Raw genomic sequence first — 25283 nt, 5'->3', positions numbered from 1 at the left:
AGCTTCACAGACTTGGAATCGGCGCCGCGGAGACGTCCTGCGTCCGCCCGCAGAGCGAGTCGGGAAACGATTTTAAACGGAGGAGGCGGCGGAACGCCAAGTTGCCGCTTGTCAAAGGCGGGATTTCCGAGCTGATGTTGGCCCCTGAGGGCTCAAGAGCCGAGGGGCGAGGTGGGACACATTGTCCCTTGCCCTTTCCCTCCGCGGGCTGAAGCAAACTCCTTATGAGCGAGGGTCGCGGAGCTGGTGGTTGAGGCAGCGGATATATCCCTTCCGGCTTGAAGTGCCGAGCTGGCCTGGCGTCCTTGGGAGCGGAGGTCTTCTTGCTGGGCCCGTTTGCGTCGGTCTTCAAGCGTCTTGTGGTGGAGGGAGAGGGAATTTGGGAGGGCCAGGGGTTCCTCTGGACTTTCTCTTTGCTGTCATTTTGGCGGCTTTTTTACTTCGAGGGATTTCAGTTTCGATGTAGTTTTGGATCCCGGCTTGAAGAATGATTCGTGAAGGGAATGGGTGACAGCGTCGTCACAGCATTTTATTGGTAAGATGCTTTGTTATTGGTTCAGCCATAGCAGTAAACTCTGTTTTGCCCTGTCGTGTGGTCGTTACCCTTACAATACTTGGCTGCTCAAGTGCATCCTCTGCAAAACCTTTCTTCACCCCCTTCTCCTACCAGTTACACATGCATGAAACATTTTGCATCCAACCTTAGAGGACTGTTAGATTTTGGAAAGACCGTTTGTTCATGGATCTTGGGGTAAGAACTAAAGCAGTAAAGAGTGAACCCGAATAGGGTCAGATACTATGATCAGATAAGGTAGTGCCTTGAAGCCCAGACAGAGAGTTCTGACTCCATTTATTTAGATGTGTGGGAATTGTTACAGTATCTCAAGCAAGGTAATAACAAGGTAAAAGAGGTGTCTGTGGAAAAACTAGTCTTGGGTTGGGGAAAAGATTGGGTTGGGGAAGGGGGCTTGGGTTGGGAATAAGTGGCTAAAATTAAGAATGGAAGTGAAGGTGATTTGAGAGGGCTAATAAGTATATTTTTAAGAAATATGTCAGAATTTGATGGTAATTTGGATGTAAAACTTGACTGAAGAGTAAAAGATGACTAAGGTGTATTTTAATGGGCAGGGAGAAAAATGAGAAGGAAGAATTGGAACTGTTACTGAGAAACAGGGTAGTTGGAGAGGAAAGAGTGGTCCTGGAATAATGTTTAGCTTTGACCTTAATGAGTTCGAGGACACAGAAGTTCAGTGTTTTACAGGAAATTGGAAATGCAGGTGCAGAGGTATGGGACCAGAGGAGTCACATATTGAATGAATGTTTCCTTATGGAAAACAAGTGATTTCAGAGTTTGGGGAGACACCAGTTGTTGCAACTGGAGGAAGCAAAGGAGTCAGCAAATGAATCAGAAGAAACTGTAAGAAACAAGGAGGAGAAATAGTTGAGTGTTTGAAAAGAACAAGATAGCAGAAAGTTTAGAGGAATAAGGATGAGCAAACTTGATGACCCAGTGATTGTCCATGATTTTCACAAAAACATTGTTGACAGTCTTCAAAGGGCAGTGGTAATCTTCAAATTGCAGTGTCTTTATAGTGATAGATACATAAGAGATTGCTGAAGATATCTAGTAAAATATTTATTAGTAAATGGAGGCAATAGTTGTATACCACAATTCCAGGAAATTGGTCTCAAAAGGAATGAGATGAATAGGTTTTAAACAAAAAATTTTTAGTGTTAGGAAGATGAGAATATGCTCAGCAGTGGAAGAAAAATATCCTGTGGAATAGAGATAAGAGATGATAGAGGTTTGAAATAAACATGGAAGATTGTGCCTAAGGGGAATGTGAAGGAATATGGAGATTGAGAATATCAGTTGATGGACTGACTTTAGAAAGCAAGTAAAAGGACCTCTCTCCTTATAGTTGGAAGAATATTAGGACAGTAAAATATTGAATCAAGATATATTTTTAATCTCTTTAATTATCAAACAGGGCAAAAATACTCATTGTTGAGTATGGAATGAGAAAATAAAATAGATATAAATCATTTTCTGATCTTTAATGCATGGATTGGGCTATTTCACATTACTGTAGTATTAAATGCTCAAGGGAAATGTTTTCTCAAAACCAATCCTTTAAGCTAGTAGTCTTTCTCTCCCTTTTGTTGTTGTTCAGTTGCTAAGTGGTGTCTGCCTCTGCCACCCCATGGGCTACAGCATGCCAGGCTCCTCTGCCCTTCAGTGTCTCCTGGAGTTTGCTCAGATTCATGTCTGTTGTGTCAGTGATGCTATCTAACCATCTCATCCTCTGCCACGCCCTTCTGCTTTAGCCTTCAATCTTTCCCAGCATTGGGGTCTTTTCTGTTGAGTTGGCTCTTTGAATCAGGTAGCCAAAATATTGGAACTTCAGCTTCAGTATCAGTCCTTCCAATGAATATTCAAGGTTGATTTGCTTTAGGGTTGACCCTTTTGATCTCCCTGCCGTCCAAGGGACTCTCAAAGTCTTCTCCAGCACCACAGTTCGAAATTCTTTGGCGCTCAACCTTCTTTATGGTCCAACTCTCGCATCTGTACATTACTACTGAAAAAAGCATAGCTTTCACTAAACAGACTTTTGTTGGCCAAGTGATGTCTCTGCTTTTTAATACACTGTCTAGGTGTAATACACTTAGTCCAAAGAGTATCTTTTAATTTCATGTTTGCAGTCACGGTCTGCAATGGTTTTGGAGTCCAAGAAATCTGTCACTGCTTTCACTTTTTACCCTTCTATTTGCCATGAAATGATGGGACCAGATACCATGATCTTAGTTTTTTGGATGTTGAGTTTTAAGCCAGCTTTTTTCACTCTGCTCTTTCACCCTCATTAAGAGACTTTTTAGTTCCCTTTCACTTTTTGCCATTAGAGTGGTATCATCTCCATATCTGAGATTGTTGATATTTCTCCAGGTAATCTTGATTCCAGCTTGGGATTCATCCAGCCTGGCATTTCCCATGATGTACTCTGCATAGACTTTAAATAAGCAGGGTGACAATATACAGCCTTGTACTTCTTTCCCAATTCTGAACCCGTCCTTTGTTCCATGTCTTATTCTAATTGTTGCTTCTTGACCCACATACAGGTTTCTCAGGAGACAGGTAAGGTGGTCTTGTGTTCCCATCTTTTTAAGAATTTTCCACAGTTTGTTTTGATCCACACAAAGGCTTTAGCGTAGTCAGTGATACAGAAGTAGATGTTTTTATGGAATGCCCTTGCTTTCTCTGTGATCCAGTGAATGTTGGCAATTTGATCTCTTGTTCCTCTGCCTTCATGTACTGTTGAAACCTAGCTCGAAGGATTTTGACATCATCTTACTAGCATGTGAAATGAGTGCAATTGTATGGTAGTTTGAACATTGTTTGGCCTTGCCCTTCTTTAGGACTGGAATGAGAACTGACCTTTTCCAGTCCTGTGGCCACTGCTGAGTTTTCCAGATTTGTTGACCTATTGAGTATAGCACTGTAAAAGCATCATTTTTAAGGATTTGAAATAGCTCAGCTGGAATTCCATCACCTCTTCTTGCTTTGTTTGCAGTAATGCTTCCTAAGGCCCACATCACTTCACACTCCAGGGTGTCTGGCTCTAGGTGAGTGAGTGACCACACCGTTGCAGTTATCCGGGATCATTAAGACCTTTTTTGTATAGTTCTTCTGTATTTTCTTGCCATCACCGCTTAATCTCTTCTGCTTCTGTTAGGTCCCTGCTGTTTCTGTCCTTTATCATGCCCATCCTTATGTGAAACGTTCTGTTGGTATCTCCAGTTTTCTCTCACCTAGATAGACTTTAATTTTTTTTGGAATTTATAGCATTTCTGTTTTAAGAGGAGTCAAATTTAGTTGGGCTTATTTTGTCTTGAAATTGATGCCTACTGAAAAGTGGAGTGAAACAACGAGGTAAGAGCACCCACTCTGGTGTTAAGACTGTCTGCATTTAAATTCTGGCTTTTGCATCTTTTTTTTTTTAATTTTTTATTTTATTTTATTAGTTGGAGGCCAATTACTTCACAAAATTTCAGTGGGTTTTGTCATACATTAACACGAATCAGCCATAGAGTTACACGTATTCCCCATCCCGATCACCCCTCCCACCCCCCCCTCCACCCGATTCCTCTGGGTCCTCCCAGTGCACCAGGCCCGAGCACTCGTCTCATGCATCTCACCCGGGCTAGTGATCTGTTTCACCATAGATAATATACATGCTGTTCTTTTGAAACATCCCACCCTCACCTTCTCCCACAGAGTTCAAAAGTCTGTTCTATACTTCTGTGTCTCTTTTTCTGTTTTGCATATTGGGTTATCATTACCATCTTTCTAAATCCCATATATATGTGTTAGTATGCTGTAATGTTCTTTATCTTTCTGGCTTACTTCACTCTGTATAATGGGCTCCAGTTTCATCCATCTCATTAGAACTGATTCAAATGAATTCTTTTTAACTGCTGAGTAATATTCCATGGTGTATATGTACCACAGCTTCCTTATCCATTCATCTGCTGATGGGCATCTAGGTTGCTTCCATGTCCTGGCTATTATAAACAGTGCTGCGATGAACATTGGGGTACACGTGTCTCTTTCAGATCTGGTTTCTTCGGTGTGTATGCCCAGAAGTGGTATTGCTGGGTCATATGGCAGTTCTATTTCCAGTTTTTTAAGAAATCTCCACACTGTTTTCCATAGTGGCTGTACTAGTTTGCATTCCCACCAACAGTGTAAGAGGGTTCCCTTTTCTCCACACCCTCTCCAGCATTTATTGCTTGTAGACTTTTGGATAGCAGCCATCCTGACTGGCGTGAAATGGTACCTCATTGTGGTTTTGATTTGCATTTCTCTAATAATGAGTGATGTTGAGCATCTTTTCATGTGTGTGTTACCCATCTGTATGTCTTCTTTGGAGAAATGTCTGTTCAGTTCTTTGGCCCATTTTTTGATTGGGTCATTTATTTTTCTGGAATTGAGCTTCAGGAGTTGCTTGTATATTTTTGAGATTAATCCTTTGTCTGTTTCTTCATTTGCTATTATTTTCTCCCAATCTGAGGGCTGTCTTTTCACCTTACTTATAGTTTCCTTTGTTGTGCAGAAGCTTTTAAGTTTCATTAGGTCCCATTTGTTTAGTTTTGCTTTTATTTCCAATATTCTGGGAGGTGGGTCATAGAGGACCCCACTGAGATTTATGTCGGAGAGTGTTTTGCCTATGTTCTCCTCTAGGAGTTTTATAGTTTCTGGTCTTACATTTAGATCTTTAATCCATTTTGAGTTTATTTTTGTGTATGGTGTTAGAAAGTGTTCTAGTTTCATTCTTTTACAAGTGGTTGACCAGTTTTCCCAGCACCACTTGTTAAAGAGGTTGTCTTTTTTCCATTGTATATCCTTGCCTCCTTTGTCAAAGATAAGGTGTCCATAGGTTCGTGGATTTATCTCTGGGCTTTCTATTCTGTTCCATTGATCTATATTTCTGTCTTTGTGCCAGTACCATACTGTCTTGATGACTGTGGCTTTGTAGTAGAGTTTGAAGTCAGGCAGGTTGATTCCTCCAGTTCCATTCTTCTTTCTCAAGATTACTTTGGCTATTCGAGGTTTTTTGTATTTCCATACAAATTGTGAAATTATTTGTTCTAGTTCTGTGAAAAATACCGTTGGTGGCTTGATAGGGATTGCATTGAATCTATAGATTGCTTTGGGTAGAATAGCCATTTTGACAATATTGATTCTTCCAATCCATGAACACGGTATGTTTTTCCATCTGTTTGTGTCCTCTTTGATTTCTTTCATCAGTGTTTTATAGTTTTCTATGTACAGGTCTTTTGTTTCTTTAGGTAGGTATACTCCTAAGTATTTTATTCTTTTTGTTGCAATGGTGAATGGTATTGTTTCCTTAATTTCTCTTTCTGTTTTTTCATTGTTAGTATATAGGAATGCAAGGGATTTCTGTGTGTTAATTTTATATCCTGCAACTTTACTATATTCATTGATTAGCTCTAGTAATTTTCTGGAAGAGTCTTTAGGGTTTTCTATGTAGAGGATCATGTCATCTGCAAACAGCGAGAGTTTCACTTCTTCTTTTCCTATCTGGATTCTTTTTACTTCTTTTTCAGCTCTGATTGCTGTGGCCAAAACTTCCAAGACTATGTTGAATAGTAGTGGTGAGAGTGGGCACCCTTGTCTTGTTCCTGATTTCAGGGGAAATGCTTTCAATTTTTCACCATTGAGGGTGATGTTTGCTGTGGGTTTGTCATATATAGCTTTTATTATGTTGAGGTATGTTCCCTCTATTCCTGCTTTCTGGAGAGTTTTAATCATAAATGAGTGTTGAATTTTGTCAAAGGCTTTCTCTGCATCTATTGAGATAATCATATGGTTTTTATCTTTCAATTTGTTAATGTGGTGTATTACATTGATTGACTTGCGGATATTAAAGAATCCTTGCATTCCTGGGATAAAGCCCACTTGGTCATGGTGTATGATTTTTTTAATATGTTGTTGGATTCTGTTTGCTAGAATTTTGTTAAGGATTTTTGCATCTATGTTCATCAGTGATATTGGCCTGTAGTTTTTTTTTTGTGGCATCTTTGTCTGGTTTTGGAATTAGGGTGATGGTGGCCTCATAGAATGAGTTTGGAAGTTTACCTTCTTCTGCAATTTTCTGGAAGAGTTTGAGTAAGATAGGTGTTAGCTCTTCTCTAAATTTTTGGTAGAATTCAGCTGTGAAGCCATCTGGTCCTGGGCTTTTGTTTCCTGGAAGATTTTTGATTACAGTTTCGATTTCCTTGCTTGTGATGGTTCTGTTAAGATCTTCTATTTCTTCCTGGTTCAGTTTTGGAAAGTTATACTTTTCTAAGAATTTGTCCATTTCATCCAAGTTGTCCATTTTATTGGCATAGAGCTGTTGGTAGTAGTCTCTTATGATCCTTTGTATTTCAGTGTTGTCTGTTGTGATCTCACCCTTTTCATTTCTTATTTTGTTAATTTGGTTCTTCTCTCTTTGTTTCTTAATGAGTCTTGCTAATGGTTTGTCAATTTTGTTTATTTTTTCAAAAAACCAGCTTTTAGCTTTGTTGATTTTTGCTATGGTCTCTTTAGTTTCTTTTGCATTTATTTCTGCCCTAATTTTTAAGATTTCTTTTCTTCTGCTGACTCTGGAATTCTTCATTTCTTCCTTCTCTAATTGCTTTAGGTGTAAAGTTAGGTTATTTATTTGGCTTTTTTCTTGTTTCTTGATGTAAGCCTGTAATGCTATGAATCTTCCCCTTAGCACTGCTTTTACAGTGTCGCATAAGTTTTGGGTTGTTGTGTTTTCGTTTTCATTCATTTCTATACATATTTTGATTTTTGATTTCTTCTATGATTTGTTGGTTATTCAGAAGCATGTTATTTAGCCTCCATATGTTTGAATTTTTAACAATTTTTTTCCTGTAATTGAGATCTAATCTTACTGCACTGTGGTCAGAAAAGATGACTGGAATGATTTCAACTTTTCTGAATTTTCCAAGACCAGATTTATGGCCCAGGATGTGATCTATTCTGGAGAAGGTTCCGTGTGCACTTGAGAAAAAGGTGAAATTGATCGTTTTGGGGTGAAATGTCCTATAGATATCAATTAGGTCTAGCTGGTCCATTGTATCATTTAAGGTTTGTGTTTCCTTGTTGATTTTCTGTTTAGTTGATCTATCCATAGTTGTGAGTGGGGTATTAAAGTCTCCCACTATTATTGTGTTACTATTAATTTCCTCTTTCATACTCATTAGCGTTTGCCGTACATATTGCGGTGCTCCTATGTTGGGTGCGTATATATTTATAATTGTTATATCTTCTTCTTGGATTGATCCTTTGATCATTATGTAGTGTCCTTCTTTGTCTCTTTTCACATCCTTTATTTGAAAGTCTATTTTATCTGATATGAGTATTGCGACTCCTGCTTTCTTTTGGTCTCCGTTTGCGTGAAATATTTTTTTCCAGCCCTTCACTTTTAGTCTGTATGTGTCTCTGGTTTTGAGGTGGGTCTCTTGTAGACAGCATATATAGGGGTCTTGTTTTTGTATCCATTCAGCCAATCTTTGTCTTTTGGTTGGGGCATTCAACCCATTTACATTTAAGGTAATTATTGATAGGTGTGGTCCCGTTGCCATTTACTTTGTTGTTTTGGGTTCACGTTTATACAACCTTTCTGCATTTCCTGTCTAGAGAAGATCCTTTAGCATTTGTTGAAGAGCTGGTTTGGTGGTGCTGAATTCTCTCAGCTTTTGCTTGTCTGTAAAGCTTTTGAATTCTCCTTCATATCTGAATGAGATCCTTGCTGGGTACAGTAATCTAGGTTGTAGATTATTCTCTTTCATTACTTTCATTATGTCCTGCCATTCCCTTCTGGCCTGGAGGGTTTCTATTGATAGATCAGCTGTTATCCTTATGGGAATCCCTTTGTGTGTTATTTGTTGTTTCTCCCTTGCTGCTTTTAGTATTTGTTCTTTGTGTTTGATCTTTGTTAATTTGATTAATATGTGTCTTGGAGTGTTTCGCCTTGGGTTTATCCTGTTTGGGACTCTCTGGGTTTCTTGGACTTGGGTGGCTATTTCCTTCCCCATTTTAGGGAAGTTTTCAGCTATTATCTCCTCGAGTATTTTCTCATGGCCTTTCTTTTTGTCTTCTTCTTCTGGGACTCCTATGATTCGAATGTTGGGGCGTTTCACATTGTCCCAGAGGTCCCTGAGGTTGTCCTCATTTCTTTTGATCCTTTTTTCTTTTTTCCTCTCTGCTTCATTTATTTCCACCATTCTATCTTCTACCTCACTTATCCTATCTTCTGTCTCCGTTATTCTACTCTTGGTTCCCTCCAGAGTGTTTTTGATCTCATTCATTGCATTATTCACTTTTAATTCACTCTCTTTTATTTCTTCTAGGTCTTTATTAAACATTTCTTGCATCTTTTCAATCTTTGTCTCCAGGCTATTTATCTGTAACTCCATTTTGTTTTCAAGATTTTGGATCATTTTTATTATCATTATTCTAAATTCTTTTTCAGAGAGATTCCCTATCTCCTCCTCTTTTGTTTGACTTGGTGGGCACTTGTCATGTTCCTTTACCTGTTGGGTATTTCTCTGCCTTTTCATCTTGTTTAGATTGCTGTGTCTGGAATGGGCTTTCTGTATTTTGGAGGTCTGTGGTTCCTTTTTATTGTGGAGTTTTTACCCGGTGGGTGGGGTTGGACTGTTGGCTTGTCAAGGTTTCCTGGTTAGGGAAGTTTGTGTCAGTGTTCTGGAGCGTGGAACTTGATTTCTTCTCTTTGAAGAGCAATGGAGTGCCCGGTAATGAGTTTTGATATGGGTCTATGTGTTGGGTGTGACTTTGGGCAGTCTGTATGTTGACTTTCAGGGCTATGTTCCTGTGTTGCTGGGGAGTTTGCGTGGTATGTCTTGCTCTATAACTTGTTGGCTCTTGGGTGGTGGTTGGTTTCAGTGTAGGTATGGAGGCTTTTGGACAGTCTCTTATTACTTAAAGTTCCATGTAGTCAGGAGTTTTCTGGTGTTTTCAGGTTTTGGGCTTAAATCTCCTGCCTCCGGATTTCAGTTTTATTCTTCCTGTAGTCTCAGGACTTCTCCAACTATACAGCACTGATAATAAAACTTCTAGGTTAATGGCGAAAAGATTCTCCCCCGTTAGGGACTCCCAGAGAGGTTCACAGAGTTACATGAAGAAGAGGACAGGGAGGAGGAAAATAGAGATGAGCAGGAGGAGAAAAAGGGGGACTCAAGAGGAGAGAGACAGATCTACGCAGTCGTCTGTTCCTAGAGTGTTCTCCGTAGCCCAGACACCCATAATGATTCACAGAATTGGATTGGGAAGAGAAGGGGAAAGGAGGAAATAGAGGTGTTCTGAGGTAGAAAACAGAGAGTCAAGATTGGGAGAGAATAGTCAACACACTCCTGATTAAAAATGGAAACTGAATATTGGATTCTTAAATGTTCACAGTTTATATCATATACTGAAGAACAAAAATTAAAAATCTAAAGTAGAGGTTAGACTCTTAAAAATATTATATTAAAAACAAAAACAAAAACGCCTCCCAAAAAATTTTAGAAATATATATGAGGTTCAGTTTAAAAATAGGGCTTCTCTTCTTTTTTTCCCTTTCCTCTTTGTAAGGTTATAGTGTATTGAAAATGAATAATTAAGGAGCAGTAGAGGAGTACTATAGGACTTTAAAAGAAATAAGAGAAAAAGAAAAATAGAAAATAGAAGAGAAGAAGGAAGAAAAAAAAAAGAGAAAAAAAAAAAAGAGGGAAAAAAAAATTTTCCCTAACTAAAAAAATCGTAAGAATTTATAAAAATGAAAGTTAAGGAGTAATGGGGCAGTAATAGGGAATTTTAAAGGAAAATAAAAGAGAAAAAATAAAAAAGAAAAAATAAAATAAAAAAATCTTTTTTTTTTTTTCTTCCTTACTTTAAAAAAAAAAAAAAGTAAAAAATATATCTAGGAATTTCTCTGGAGCTGTTGCGGTCAGTGCGGGTTCGGCTCGGTTTCAGATAGCTCCTCGTTCCAGCTTACACTTCTTGATATCTACAGGCCCCTTGTGGTGTGGTCAGTGTTTCCTACAGGGATTTTAATCTGTTGCACCGGTCCCTTCTGAAGGGGTACCCTTTGTTTATTTGGCTTTTGTTTGCTGGTCTCTTCAGGGCCTCGTTTCCGCCCTGACTTAGGAGGGCGGAGGTGGACTCTTATTCAGGTAGCTAGTTCCCTCGAGCTGTAGGGTGGGGCTGGCGCTGAGGGGCGGGGCCGGCGCTGCTCAGGCTCCGGCTGCTCTATATGGAGCACGCACTGCGCGCGATTCCAGCCCTCGGGTGTTCCGCCAAAGGTCGGAACGGAAAGCTGCGCCTGCTCCCTGTGCCCTCCCCGTCAGAGCGGCCCAGGCAGCCAGGGGCTTGACGCTTGATGGGCGCACTCTCCCCGGGTGCGCACGCCCAGTCCCTTCCGCGGTCCCAGTCTCAGATTCCGCCGGCGCCAGTCCGGTGCGTGCACCTTCTGCCCTCCGCGTCCCCAGCACCAGTCCCAGCCCGCGTCGGTCGGGTGCCTGCGCCCTGTGTCTCGCCGCGACCCTCCCGGCGGATGTCTACCATCCAGAATTTCGGTCCCTTTGTTCTGTGAACAGCCGGCAGTGTGTTCAGGCCGGTTAATTTTCTCTCTCTTTTGCTCTCCCACAGTTCAAGCTGGGAACTCACAGAAGCTCCCTCCGATTGTCCTCAGGGTGCTCAGGCCCGGCCCCTGCCCTAAGTAATGCCGCCCGCTCCTCTCCGTTCAGCCCCCACTTGCTGGTGGCGGATTCGGGCGTCTGGGGTACTTTTCTGTTGGGAGTTGCTTTTAGGCTCGTAATCTGTGGGTTTTATTTATTGTTTCTCTCCCAATCAGGTTGCCCTCCGAGATTCAAACACTTCCCCCAGGCCCGCCAGTGCGGGGGTTTCCCGGTGTCTGGGAACGTCCTCTATTAAGACCCTTCCCGGGATGGATCTCTGTCCTTAGCTCTTTTGTCTCACTATTTATCTTTTATATTTTGTCCTACCTCCTTTCGAAGACAATGGGCTGCTTTTCTGGGCGCCTGGTGACCTCAGCTAGCGATCAGAAGTTGTTTTGTGAAGTTTGCTCTGTGTTCAGTTATTCTTTTGATGTATTTCTAGGAGAGAAAGTGGTCTCCCCGTCCTACTTCTCCGCCATCTTGGTCCCCCCCCCCACCCCACTTTTGCATCTTTAACTGCATGACTTTGGGAAGTTACTTTGTAACTTTAGGAAGTTAGAAAGTTAATTTCTTTGTCTTTCCGTCTGTCAGCTGGGAATATAATAACTCACCTCATAGGATTGTTAAAGCATTTAGAAAAGTACCTGGCACATGATGAATACTCAATAAATGTTAGCAGTTATTCCAAATAACAAATTTGAAAAAGAAAACATTCTCTGTAAGTGATATTGATTAAATTCCCCTTTGAATAGAAAATTCTGTACGAATTTAAAGCTAGACTGCTTTACAGTAACTGCTATTTAAATTGTATATGATCTTGCTCTGGGCATTATCTGGGCTTTGAGAACTATGTATTTAATTTATGTATGGAGTTTTGTGCAAGATAATAGAGTGTGTCATACTTTGACCTGATGAAATTTAAATATAGTAATAAAAACTTGTGAAAAAAATTTTAAAAGGGTAACCATGCCAATTGTAGTTTAATTGCTTAGAGTCCGACTCTTGTGGCCCCATGGACTGTAGGACCCCAGGCTCCATGGGATTATCCAGGCAAGAATACTGGCATAGGGTGCTGGGCCCTCCTTCATGGGATTTTCCTGACCCTCATGTCTTACATTAGTAGGTGGATTCTTCTTTACCACTAGCCACCGGGGAAGTGCAACTGTGCCAGTACTTGGGAATAATTTTTATAACTTTTAAATCATAACTCCTTTCAATTTCGGGGTTCTGTGAAATACTTCGTTTCAATTAAACCAATACTTCCTTAACAAAGAGTATTCAGCATTATAGTAGGGAAATTATACAAGAGAAATACAAAGAGCACAGTTTCAAAGTAGTTTAGTCTTACCGGGAAAAGAGGAAATGCACACCAAAAAAATAATACAAGGAAGTAAATGAATTTGGGCCAAAATTAGTGGTATAGACTAGGTGATCAAAGAGAGCTATATGGGCTGGTTTAGTTGCCAAGTCGTGTCTGACTCACTGTGACCCCAAGGACTGTAGCCCACCTGGCTTCTCTGTCCACAGGATTTCCCAGGAAAGAGTACTGGAGTGGGTTGCCATTTCCTTGTCCAAGGGATCTTCCTGATCCAGGGATCGAGCCTGTATCTCCTGCATTGGCAAGTGGATTCTTGACCACTGAGCCCCTGGGACCGGGCTGGTGTATTATTAATCTCAAAGACTTTGCAGAACATTCTAGAGGGATTTTGTTAGACTCATCTAGAGGGCTTTGAGCCTTTTTCAAAATATTTACCCCTGAGACCTCCTTCTATACACACATGTACACTGCTTCCAGGAATGAGCCACTGATACAGACACAGACAGAAGTGTGTAGCATAGGTCTTCTGGGGGAAAAATGGTTAATAAAACCATGCTATTTGAAAGGGGATTAAATTCAAACATAGTCTTAATGGAGATGGAATGGAAAAAGAACACCTGAGATAGGGAATATAGTTGATAGGCAGACACATGAAGATGAGAATGTGATTATGTCTAGGAGAAGGGTAAGAACAAGCTGAATTATGAAATAAAGAGTACCCAGCAGAAGAGGAGAATTTTTCTTACTACTGTAAAGTGTTTGTACAGGTGACTAATAATAAAGTGTCGTTTCTTTTTGCTTGTTTTGTTTTTTATTTTTTCATTATTTTAAAAGTGCCATTTCTGAAAAATGGATTGCCCTCAGATATGGAATGCTCAATTGTGGTAATAAGACCTGGTTAAGGAAGTAGCTTTGGGATTGAATGGGGAAACTGAGGAAGAAAAAAATGCAAAAGAATATGCTTAATGACTGTATGCTAAAAAGTAGAAGTGGGAGACTACTTAAACAAATTTAAATTAACTTAGAAAATTGACAGGAATTTGAAAATGGACCAGTTAGCTTTTAGAAGGAGGAGAATGGGAGGAGTTGAATTTAGTTTTGAACATACTGTGTTTGAGGTATCAGTAAGATGTTCATGAAGATAGCCTGTTAGCCAATGAGAAATACAGGACTTGGTTAAAAAGCCACACTTGAGGCAGAGAGAGGGAGGGAGAGAGAAAGAATTCCTTTACAGTAGGGAGAAGAATCAGTGAAACTACGAACATGAATTAACTTCTTAGTGTTTGGAATTCTGGTTTTATTTCTTTTTATGCAGACCATGGATTCTTATGATACACCGGAATTGACTCCTAGACAAGATGCTTCCTCAAGGCTTAAAGATTTCTTTATAGGCGCCACTCCTCTGCAGAAACGATTAGAATCAGTCAGGAAGCAGACTTCCTTTATCCCAACTCCGCAGCGAAGGAAAATCCCCCAGGGTTCACAACTGCAGGTATGTTTTTTGTGTTCCTTCGTGTTACCAGTAACTGAGAATGTCTGTGAACAAAATATTTAAATTTTTGTTACTATTTATTATATATATATTATAAATATTTGTTACTGAAAGATACTTTTTGTGTCTTCTTACTACCTCAAGTAGTAAATGAGAAATGGTTAAAACAATTATTTGTGCTGTCAGTGCCATATGTTTTTTAACTTCCTTTAATTTGGAATGTTTCCACAATATTTCTCTTTTATGACACCTGACAGTTTTGAAGAATATGTTTCCTCCTCTTCCTTTTTTAAATAGAATGTCCCTCATTGTCTATTGGGTACTGGAGTGGGTTGCCAGGCCCTCCTTCAGGGGATCTTCCCAACCAGGGATGGAATCCAGGTCTCCCACATTGTAAACGGATTCTTTACCGTCTGCGCCACCTGGGAAGCAATACAAAATGAGGAACATTGTATTTGTCTGATGTTTTCTCAAGATTAGACTGAAGTTATGTATTGCTCACTGGAATATTATATAGGTGCTGTTGTGTCCTTTTTAGGGGAGTAACACCTGATAGCACATAGGTGATGTTAATTTTGATCACACTGTTAGAAAATGTTGCCCCCAAATTACTGTTTTATCCCCCTGCAACTAATAAGCAGTCTGTGGGTAGATACTTTAAGATAATACATATATCTTGTGCCTTGTCAAAATTTCACCTTAAACTTAACATCCCTTATCCATTGATGTTTTTTGCTTGATTCTATTTTTAAAAATTATTTATCTTAGTTTTTATTTATGTTTTAGTTTTTTCAGTCTTACTGGTTATCTTTTTAAAATTAGCGTTTATTGGAGTATAAATTGGAGTATATAGTTGCTTTATAGCATTGTGTTAGTTCCTGTTGTACAGCAAAGTGAATCAGCTATATATATACATATGTCCCCTCTTTTTTGGATTTCCTTCCCATTTAGGTCTCTACAGAGCATTGAGTAGAGTTGCCTAATTCCATCTTTATCATGTTGGTTGCAAAATAATGGTTTTCCATCTCTATTTGCTCCGTATTTTCCAGCTAGCTTTTGGTATTTTATTTTAGGCCATTCTCATTTCTATTCCATTTATTTATCCATTTATCAGTATGGATTCATTAAATCTTGTTTGTTTATCATTTTAAATTTATTTTTTTATTGGGGTATAATTGCTTTACACTGTTGTTAGTTTCTGCCGTACAACAAAGTGAATCAGCTATATGTGTGTGTATATGTATCTCCACTTCCTCTTAGGCCTCTCCCCACCCCAGCCCACCCCTCTCGGTCACCACAGAGCACTGAGCTGAGCTCCCTGTGCTACTCTGTAGGCTCCCACGAGGTGTCTCTTTTGTACACGGTAGTGCACGTATGCAGTCCCAGTCTCCCAGTTCATCCCAGCTGCCCCTCCCCGCCATGTCCACATGTCCTTTCCCTATGTCTGCATCTCTACTCCTGCCCTGCATATAGCATCTGTACCGTTTTTCTAGATTCCACATACCTTCATTAGTATACGATATTTATTTTTTTCCCTCTGATTTACTTCAGTCTGTATGACAGACGCTAGGTCCATCCATGCCTCTACAGATGACCTGATTTCATTCTTTTTTATGGCTGAATAGTATTCCATTGTATATACGTACTACATCTTTATTCATTTGTCAGTGGACATTTAGGTTGCTTCCATGTCCTGACTGTTGTAAACTGTGCTGCAGTGAACTTTGGGTCTTTTTGAATTATGGTTTTCTCAGGATATATGCCCAGGAATGGGATTGCTGGGTCATATGGTAGTTCTGTTTTTAGTTTTTTTAAGGACTCTCCATACTGTTCTGCATAGTGGTTGTATGAATTTACATTCCCACCAGTAGTGCAAGAGGGTTCCCTTTTGTCCACAGCCTCTCTAGCTTTTATTTATTTATTTTTAACAATTGATTATCAGTTTATTAAAAAGTTTGATTTAGGCATCAGCAGTGGTGCCTTCCACCTCAACTCTTGGCTCAATACTGACGGAAGTGATCTTCTTGACAATCTCACAGGGACTGTGCAGGTCAGTGAGTTGCTTGTGGATCCTCGTCTGGAATTGATCCCAAGTCTTAGAACCTTCACCACAAGGAGTTTTCCTTGTAGTTATTCTCAGAGTCTTGGTAGGCATCCGAAGAGGTCCTTTCACTTTGAGATTCTTTTCCTTCATGCCTCTGATCAGGTAGGCACATTCCTTCTCTAGAGACTTCGGCTTCGACTGGTGAGGGTAATCCTAATCCAGTGAATGGCCACCTCTGGCTCCACAGGAATCTTGCTGGTGCCTTTAAAGGCCGTGGCTGTGGTGCAGCTTCCTGACGGACTTGTTCGTCCACAAGAGCAAACAGTGGTGAATCATGAGCAGGGGCAGGTGGCAAGGGCTCTGCTGCAGTGGCAACCATGTCTTCCTCAGAGTCTCCATTGGATGACGACTATTCTGACCAGTGTGAGGTGATACCTCATTGTAGTTTTGTTCTGCATTTCTCTAATAATTAGTGATACTGAACATCTTTTCATGTGTCTCTTGGCCATCTGTATATCTTCTTTGGAGAAATGTCTATTTAGGTCTTCTGCCCATTTTTGATTGGGTGGTTTTTTTATTTTAATATTGAGCTTCATGAGCTGTTTGTATATTTGGAGATTAATCCCATGTCAGTTGCTTTGTTTGCAAATATTTTCTCCTGAGGGTTGTCTTTTCATCTCATTTATGGTTGTCTTTGCTGTCCAAAAGCTTTTTAAGTTTAATTAGGTCCCATTTGTTTATTTTTGTTTTTATTTTAATTATTCCAGGAGGTGGATCAAAAAAGATCTTGATGTGATTTATGTCAGAGAGTTCTTGCTGTGTTTTCCCCTTTGTGATTGGTCTTACATTTAGGTCTTTAGTCCATTTTGAGTTTATTTTTGTGTGTGGTGTTAGGGAGTATTCTGATTTCATTCTTATGAATTCCTGTTTTTGTTTTGTTATTTTAATTTTTCTAATTCCTTACTAAATTATTTTGGTGTTTATATTGTCCCAGATTTGTCTAGTGGCAATATGCTGTTTTGATCATTCATTAAAAACCCTAAATCTTGTATATAACGTTCATAATTTATAATTTTATTGAAGCATGAAATAAAGCCCTAGTGAATACAAGTTTGATGGATGCTTCTGAGTCAGTTAGCAAGAAGTCTGACCAATCAGTCACCCACACCTTCCTTATAACTTTGTTTTCTTTTCTCTGTTGTAGGTCTAGTATCTTTTGGGATATGGGAAAGTTTTTGCTTCTTTATGAAAACTTCCTTAAAAATTCCTAGTCCTGGTAATGAAAGTGATAGCTTTTAACCAGAAAACAGAGATTGTATATAAATTCAAGAATGGAATGTCTGGTTCAGTGTTTCCTTTTCTCTATGTGATACAGATAATTTTGCCAAATCTTTTTTTTGGTTGCACCAGTGGACTTGTGGGATCATAGTTCCCTAACCAGAGGTTGAACCTGGGCCCCTTCAGTGAGAGCACCAAGTCCTAACCACTGGACTGCGAGGGAATCTCCCCCCAACCTTTTTTGCCCCAAATCTTTTGATAGTAATAAGAAAAAAGGTTTATAACTTTTCTGTGAATACTTCAGTCAGGACAAATATTTTTCTCAAGTGGACATCGGTGTTGAAAATTCTAAAAGAGAGGTAGAACTGTGAGACTATATCAGGAATTATGGATTCTATAGAAAATTTCAATCCAGGATAAAACTAGGAGCTTATATGGGGGTGTATGTGAAGACCCTCAACAATGCCACAAGGCCAGTACAAATGAACTATTTTGTTTTTGATGGTACCTGTGATTCCAAAAATATAGACAAGTACATAATGTCAGATAATGCTGTGGGAAGAAAAAAAAAGACATGTTAAGGAGATATAGAGTGACACAGTTGGAATGGATGCAGGTGCTGCTTTGGATAGGGTGCCCTCTTGAGTGACATTCGGGCAGAGACCTGAAGAAAGGAAAGGACCACGTCCTGTAAACACTCTGGGAAGAACATCAAGAAGAAAAGGCACAGCAGATGCAAAAGTCTGTTCAAAGAGCTTCAAAGAGTCCTACAAACTCAATTTGACTGGAATGCGAAGATCAGGTACCCAGTAATAGATCTGTATTAAATACTTAAAATACTGTGGTAAGCTTTTAGTTTCCAAATTCTTTTTTTTTGTTTTTAATTTTATTTATCTATCTATGACTGCACTAGCACAGGAGCTTGGTTGCTCTGAGGCGCGTGGAATCTTCCCGGACTGAACTGGTGTCCGCTGTATTGCAAGCAGATTCTCAGCTGCTGGGCCACCAGGGAATCCCCTAATGTTTCCTTATTCTCTGACTTCTTTTGTCTTGATTTTTTTCAGGAAGATGTTGATCCTCAGAAGTTTGCATTCCTTCTGCATAAACAATGGACTTTATATAGTTTAACTCCCCTATATAAATTCTCCTATACTAATTTCAAAGAGTACTCTAAACTTCTGAATGCATTTATTGCTGCTGAAAAGCAGAAAGGACTTGCTGTGGAAGTGGGAGATGACTTCAACATCAAAGTGATTTTCTCTACTCTCATGGGAGTGAAAGGAACACAAAGAGATCCTGAAGCATTTCTTGTCCAGGTATATCGTGAAAGCCATACGTGCTTCCTAGGAGAAAAGAATGTGCATTGTTTTGGTTTAGAAATTGTACTATATTCTTACTGTTTTTAAAATTCTCAAGTGTGTGATTTATAACCTATGTTATATCTTGTTTGATCAAATTATAACAATTAGATTTTTCCTTTTTCAATATAACCATGTTTCTTTTAAGAAAACTTAAATATTTAAGTACAAACAAAGTTAAAATCCACAGGATAACATTTTGGTGTACATCTATTTGGCAGTAGACAATCTGAATAGACCTAGGCCTAGTAAAGAAATGGAGTCAATAATTAATAACCTTCCAAAACAGAAAGCAACAGGTCTGGATGGGTTCACTGGTGAATTCCACTCAACATTTAGAGACGAGGTTATACCAGTTTCCTACAAACTTTTTCAGAGGCTAGAAGCAGAGGTAACACTTCCTAAGGGGAAGGTCAGTATTACCCTAATACCAAAACTAGGCAAAGATATTGTAAGAAAACTGCAGACTCAATCATGAACCTAGATACGTCTGTTTGGCTATTTGTATCTATTGAAATCGTGATCATATTGTCTGCACTTTTGCAATATGATTATGGCCTTTGTTTTAAACTAGTAATCTGCACTGTAACTAGTTAACTCATGTTATTTTGAGTAACTAAATGTAAATTTTGCATTTTTATAAATTTATCTGTATATTTCTATGGTTTTTACTGGGATTAAAATCCTAGAAGTAGATATATCATACCAGATTACTCTTAGAAATGTAACATTTTACTTTCCTTCCTATATGTGGTGTATAAAAGTAGTATGACTATCCTTTGTTTTATTAAGAAACCAGATTTATTATTTATGCCTGCTACTTCTGTTTCTGCTGAATTAACTCATTTTAGTCATTGGTAAGTTCTGAAACAGTTGAAATTTTGTTTGTTCGATTAGGGGTCAACAAACTATGACCTGAAGCCCAGATATAGCCTGCTGCTTGGCTTTGTAAGTTATGTTTTCTTGAAATAGATCCCCTTTCATTTGTTTCCGTAGTCTATGGCTGCTTTTGTGTTAAAACAGCAGAGTTGAGTAGTTGCTACAGAGACCATATGGCTTGCAAAGCCTAAAGTATTTACTTTCTATCTGACCCTCTACAGAAAAGGTTTGCTGACCCCTGGTATAGATTATGGTATTGGCAAGGATTTCAGGATTATTGGGATTAGGTACAGGTGCTTATAACAGAAAGTCTAAATAACAGTGAATTAAAGATGATAGAAGTTTAGTTATCTTGCAAAAAAGTGTCCAGAGGCAAGCTTTTCAAGGCTGATAAATGCTTCATGAAATTATTAATAATCTAAGCTCCTTCTGTCTTCTCTATCATCCTTGGTACATGGCTTCCATGCTTATGGTCTCACTGTAATCTAACTTGGCTCCTGGAGTTCTAAATATTATATGTAAGTTCAAGGCAAGGAGGAGGAGGAGGATGGGAAGGGCAGATGGGTTGCCTGCCACTGAGTAAATTTTGAATGAGACTTGCTGAGAGCCAACAGTAACTTCTCTTTACATCTCAGTTGGAAGGGAGACTAGAAATTGTTTTTAGTAGGTACTTTGCCAGCCCAAGTAAAATCTCTGTATTATTGTGGAAGGAAAAATAGATACTGGGTAGATAATTAGCAGTCTCTGTCAAGTAAAGCAGTTGATGCCTTAAGGAGTTACATGGTTTGCATGTCATCAAGCAAGCAAATATTCTTGTGAGAAATAGAAATGACCTCTTGAATTCCTCTGTAGTATCCTAATAGTTTTCAAATTAAGTCTGTTTCTTGTCAGAGTTATAGGACTTTTAGATTATGAAAATATGATAGACATACTATATCTGGGCTTTAAAGTATTTGAAAGTCTTATAACTTTTAGAACAAGGAGGAGAATGGTCAAAGTAATTGACCATGATTGTCTCTAAAGGGATATAATATAGGGCTGTGATCTTCACCTTGTCCTGGTTGAGCTTCAATTAAAACTTCTATAACTATATGGAAGGTATGTTTGTTATATAATTTACAGATTTGACATTTGAGGGGTTAGTCAATCCACTGGAAAATACAATCAAGATTCTAGAAGATCTGAATGGATTGGCACAGTGGGTCAATTGAAAGAGATTAAAATTTTAATAGGTATACATTTATTGCCTTAGTATGAGTTGTAGGGGGTGGGGGATTTACTTATTAACAACAAAAATGAGTATGTAGGGCTAATTTATGTAGCGTTTTCAACTAAAAACCAGAAAACTACTGCAATCTAAGGTTATATTAGTAGGAATATAATACAGGTTAAAGGTGGTAACAGTTCTGTAATCAGACGTTTTTGAAGTATTTACGTTCACTTAACGAATGACTCCTGTGCCAAAGGTTTTCAGAGAAGTGTGTCCAAATAGTGTGAGCACTTGAACGTATGTCATAGGAAGAATGGTTGAAGAAACTGGAGATATTGACCTTTGCAGCATATGAAAGAGACCATCAAATATTTGCAGGGCTTTTTCTGTAGAAGAGAGATTAGATCAGATTTGATCTACATGCATGTAAGGAAAAAAGTAGGCCCAGTGGTTGGAAACTATGGGGCCTAACACACAAAAGAGCATTTTAAGTGTATAGACAGAGCTGCCTTAGGAAATAGTGACATCTTTCCCAGTGGAATAATTCCAGCACATTGGAATTTTTACTTTTACTTTTTCAGTCCCTTTTTTTCAGGCCTTTTACTTTTCAGTCCCTTCTCAGGTTGAGATTTTTTTTTTCGGGATACTGTTCCTGATTATACTGTTTTTTTCGGGATACTGTTCCTTATTGGTATTCCTTATTTTGCATTTGGTTGCACCAAGATCTTGCAATATACCTTGTCCTAATCAGAGTATTAGGAAAAAGACCAATTAACTTGAAAATAAACCCTAATAATGATTAGGGAGACAATTCTCTGTGTGGTTTTTGGCAGGTAATATTAATTCAACATATCTTCTTATTTTTAAATGTACTATACTAATTAATGATGAGAAGATGTAATTTAGGAGTCAATGTACTTTTGTTTTTTAGTTCATTTATTTATTTTTGGCTACGTTACTGTACGAGAATCTTTGTTGCTTATGAGGGCTTTCTCTAGTTTTGGTGAGTTGGGGTTATTCTCTATTTGGCAGTGTGAGGGCTTTTTATTTTGTGGCTTCTCTTGTTGCAGAGCATGGACTCCAGGGCACAGGTCCAGTGGTTGTGGCTCGTGGGATTAGTTGCCCCAAGGCATGTGAAACCTACCCTGGCCAAGGATCCAACCCCTGTCCTGTGCATTGGCAGGCGGATTCTTAACCACTGGACCACCAGGGAAGTCCAGAATAAATGTACTTTTGAATTTAATGAACCTGTTTGACTTTCCTTCATAGATTTTGTCAAAATCTCAATTGCCATCTGAGCACAAAGAAGAGAAAGTGTTGTGGACTGGTTGGTTCTGCTGTGTATTTGGAGACAGTCTTCTGGAGACTGTTTCAGAAGATTTCACCTGTCTACCCTTATTCCTTGCAAATGGTGCAGAGACTAATACAGCTGTAATTGGAACCTGGTTTCAGAAAACTTTTGACTGTTACTTCCGTCCCTTAGCAATCAATGCATTTAATCTTTCCTGGATGGCTGCTATGTGGACTGCATGCAAAATGGACCATTATATGGCCACTACTGAATTACTTTGGTCTGTACCCTGTCGCCCTCATAGTCTGGACATTTCTTATGCCATACATCCGGAAGATGCAAAAGCTTTATGGGACAGTGTTCACAAAACACCTGGGGAAGTTACCCAGGAGGAAGTTGACTTGTTCATGGACTGCCTGTATTCACATTTCCATAGGCATTTCAGAATTCATTTATCAGCCACGAGATTGGTTCGTGTTTCAACATCTGTAGCTTCAGCACATACTGATGGAAAAATAAAGGTTAGTTTGAACTAAAATCTAGTTATTTTCCTTATTTCTGCATAGTTTTCAGAATGCATAGCAATTATATTTTCCATGTTGAAGAAATACTTTGGAATACTCAGAATTCAATTTAATGAAGTCCTTATATATTTTTAAATTTTACTTCCATATGCTCACATTCTATTAATAAGTATATTTTCAAACTGTTTTATATAGTGTGTTCGTATCCCATCTGTGAATATGAGGGTGGCCCTGTTTAATCTGGACTATTCTAAGAACCTCTCTTAATGATGTAAGACAGTAATTGTGGTTCCTAGGTTCAAATATTGCCATGATAATAGCTAACATTTGTCAAGCACGAACTGTGCCAAGCATTATTAAGCATTTTTATACATATTGTCCCATTTAGTTTTCATAACAACCTGCTTGCATAGGTTGTAAAGAGGAAATTGTGGCACAGAGGATAAGTAGGCTCCCTAAGGATCACACAGCTGATAAGTGGAGTTGAAATTTAAACCCACGCATCTGACTCAAAGGCTTATATACTTTTAACTGGAATACTGTACTGCCTCTCAGAAGTTTGAAATTAATGTGTTAACTAAGTTTCTGCTCTGATTTGTTTCTACAAGACATTTTTGGCGTTGTGTATACCTTTGAGAAGTGATAAAGAGCCTTTACCTAGTGGTAAAGAGCCTGCCAGTATAGGAGACATAAGAGACGTGGGTTCAATCTCTAGGTCAGAAATATCCGCTGGAGGAGGACATGGCAACCCACTCTAGTGTTCTTGCCTGGAAAACCCCATGGACAGAGGAACCTGGAGGACTACAGTGCATTGGGTTGCAAAGAGTCGGACACGACTGAAGCAACTTAGACACACGTACATACCTTTGAGAAGGAAGCTATGAAACTCTTTCTAGAAAGTGGAGATATATAAGTCCAAGGGGTTCATAGATACCCTTCCCCCACCCCCCCCTCTTTAAGCAGGTAGGTAGCTAATCAGTGGAAGCCAGGATAAATAAGAATCTTAATCTCATTCCTTCTGAGCACCACTGAGTAATAGTTGCAAATTTATTAAAGTCAGGCATCTTTATTAAGTAATCTGTTTGGCTTAGAGTTCTAACAACAGTTGTTTCCTATTCATAGCTTAGTTTATAGATACGGAATTTAAAATAAGCCTGGAATATTTATCAAATATCAACTACATTATTATAATTAATTGTATTTTAATTTAATTTTAATAAAATTTAATTTTAATTGTCTTTTTTCCCCCAGATTTTGTGTCCTAAATACCTTATTGGAGTGCTGGCGTATTTGACAGAACTGGCAATTTTTCAAATTGAGTGAGGTCTTATGGGGACTGTAAGTTGTGGATTAAATACCTTTTTCTCACAGACTGTCTGCTCAGTTGCTATGCTGAGAGGGACTACAGGAGAAATGGGTGTCTCTCCATCTGTTTTCCTCACAGTGCCTTGGAGTTACCCAGGTGAAAGCCAAGAAGGATCTAGAAGAACTAAGAAGGTGATAGTGGATGAACCACAGCCAGGTGACTGTGTAATAGTCACGATCGTCTGGGATTCTAGTCTCTATAGACTATGCGGAGTTGTTCATTTGTTGGCCATCTTCCTCACAAATATATGTTTATTATGTCAGACTTTTTAGGATTCAAATCAAATACCTCTAATACTGAATATTGCTGGTTTGCATCTTAAAACCTTTAATCCCTATTTTTAAGCATTTTAGACTTGTATTCAGAGAGATTTTCTGTCTTCTACAGACATTTTCCTAGCACCGTTTTGCTGTAGACAACTGGCAATCAATATCCTTTCCAAAGGAAACCAAAGTTGCTATCCTTTTTAAGCCACTAATATCCTGGTTTTAACTGTTTAATTCTTATTGCAATGTCAAATTAAATATTCAGTTTTAAAATGAAATCTTGTGTTTCTTTATCAGTGTCTTAATGACAAACCTTTATTTAATGTGCTAGGAATGGGAAGTTATAGGCTTTTTCTCTATTAAGGTTATAACAATGGCTATGTGGAATCATACAAATCAGAGAGTTGAAAGACAGCTTTGAGTTTCTTGAGGGCAGGGAAGGTTTTATGTAACTTTCATGTCCTTAGTTTTATTTTAGCACAGTGCTTACAAAATATCTGTAGATTAAGTGAATTAATTTTAGCCTACTCTTCCATTTTACAGATGAAAACTGCAAAATAATGCAACACAGACTTGCATAAGATGTTATGTCTAAAACTTCTTTTTACTCACTGAGCAGAGGAACATTTTGTTTAACTTAAGAAAAAATGTTTTTTAAAATCTTCTTGGAAAGAAAATAACTTTAATAGGCTGTGATTAAAAAACTAAGACTAACTTCTTGAATGGGGTATTGTTTCGCATATACTAGGAACAATAGAGGTAGTGGAACAAGCATGGGCTTTGGAGTCAGACATTCCCTGATTCAACTAATATTAAGCTCCTTTTCTGTACTTAGAATTGTATTGGATTATAAGAGATTTAGTAGTGAGGATAAAAAAAGCCCTGTCTTATGGAAATTATATTCAAGGAGAGGAAGGCAAAAAATAAATAATTTCAGGTACAGATAAATGCTATAAATAAAGCAGTGCAATAAGAAGAAGAGTGACTGGGATGGGGCCTATTTT

General features: G+C 38.7%; 1 protein-coding gene and 1 pseudogene across 1 annotated transcript; one reads left to right on the top strand and one right to left on the bottom strand.

The window, feature by feature from the left end:
* Positions 1-76: 76 nt before the first annotated feature.
* Positions 77-24537, top strand: CENPL (centromere protein L). Its single transcript, XM_065936070.1, has 5 exons — positions 77-535; positions 13887-14063; positions 18450-18701; positions 22102-22644; positions 23899-24537. Exons 2-5 carry the CDS (start codon positions 13890-13892, stop codon positions 23968-23970), a joined length of 1041 nt encoding a protein of 346 aa, XP_065792142.1. The 5' UTR covers positions 77-535; positions 13887-13889; the 3' UTR covers positions 23971-24537.
* LOC136168705 (small ribosomal subunit protein uS10-like) lies at positions 15675-16547 on the bottom strand (annotated as a pseudogene).
* Positions 24538-25283: the final 746 nt, after the last annotated feature.

This window comes from Muntiacus reevesi, chromosome 5 (genome assembly GCF_963930625.1).
Source record: "Muntiacus reevesi chromosome 5, mMunRee1.1, whole genome shotgun sequence".
Taxonomy (NCBI): domain Eukaryota; kingdom Metazoa; phylum Chordata; class Mammalia; order Artiodactyla; family Cervidae; genus Muntiacus; species Muntiacus reevesi.
The sequence above is the reverse complement of the archived record's forward strand: the minus strand, read 5'-3'. Positions and strand labels throughout refer to the sequence as shown.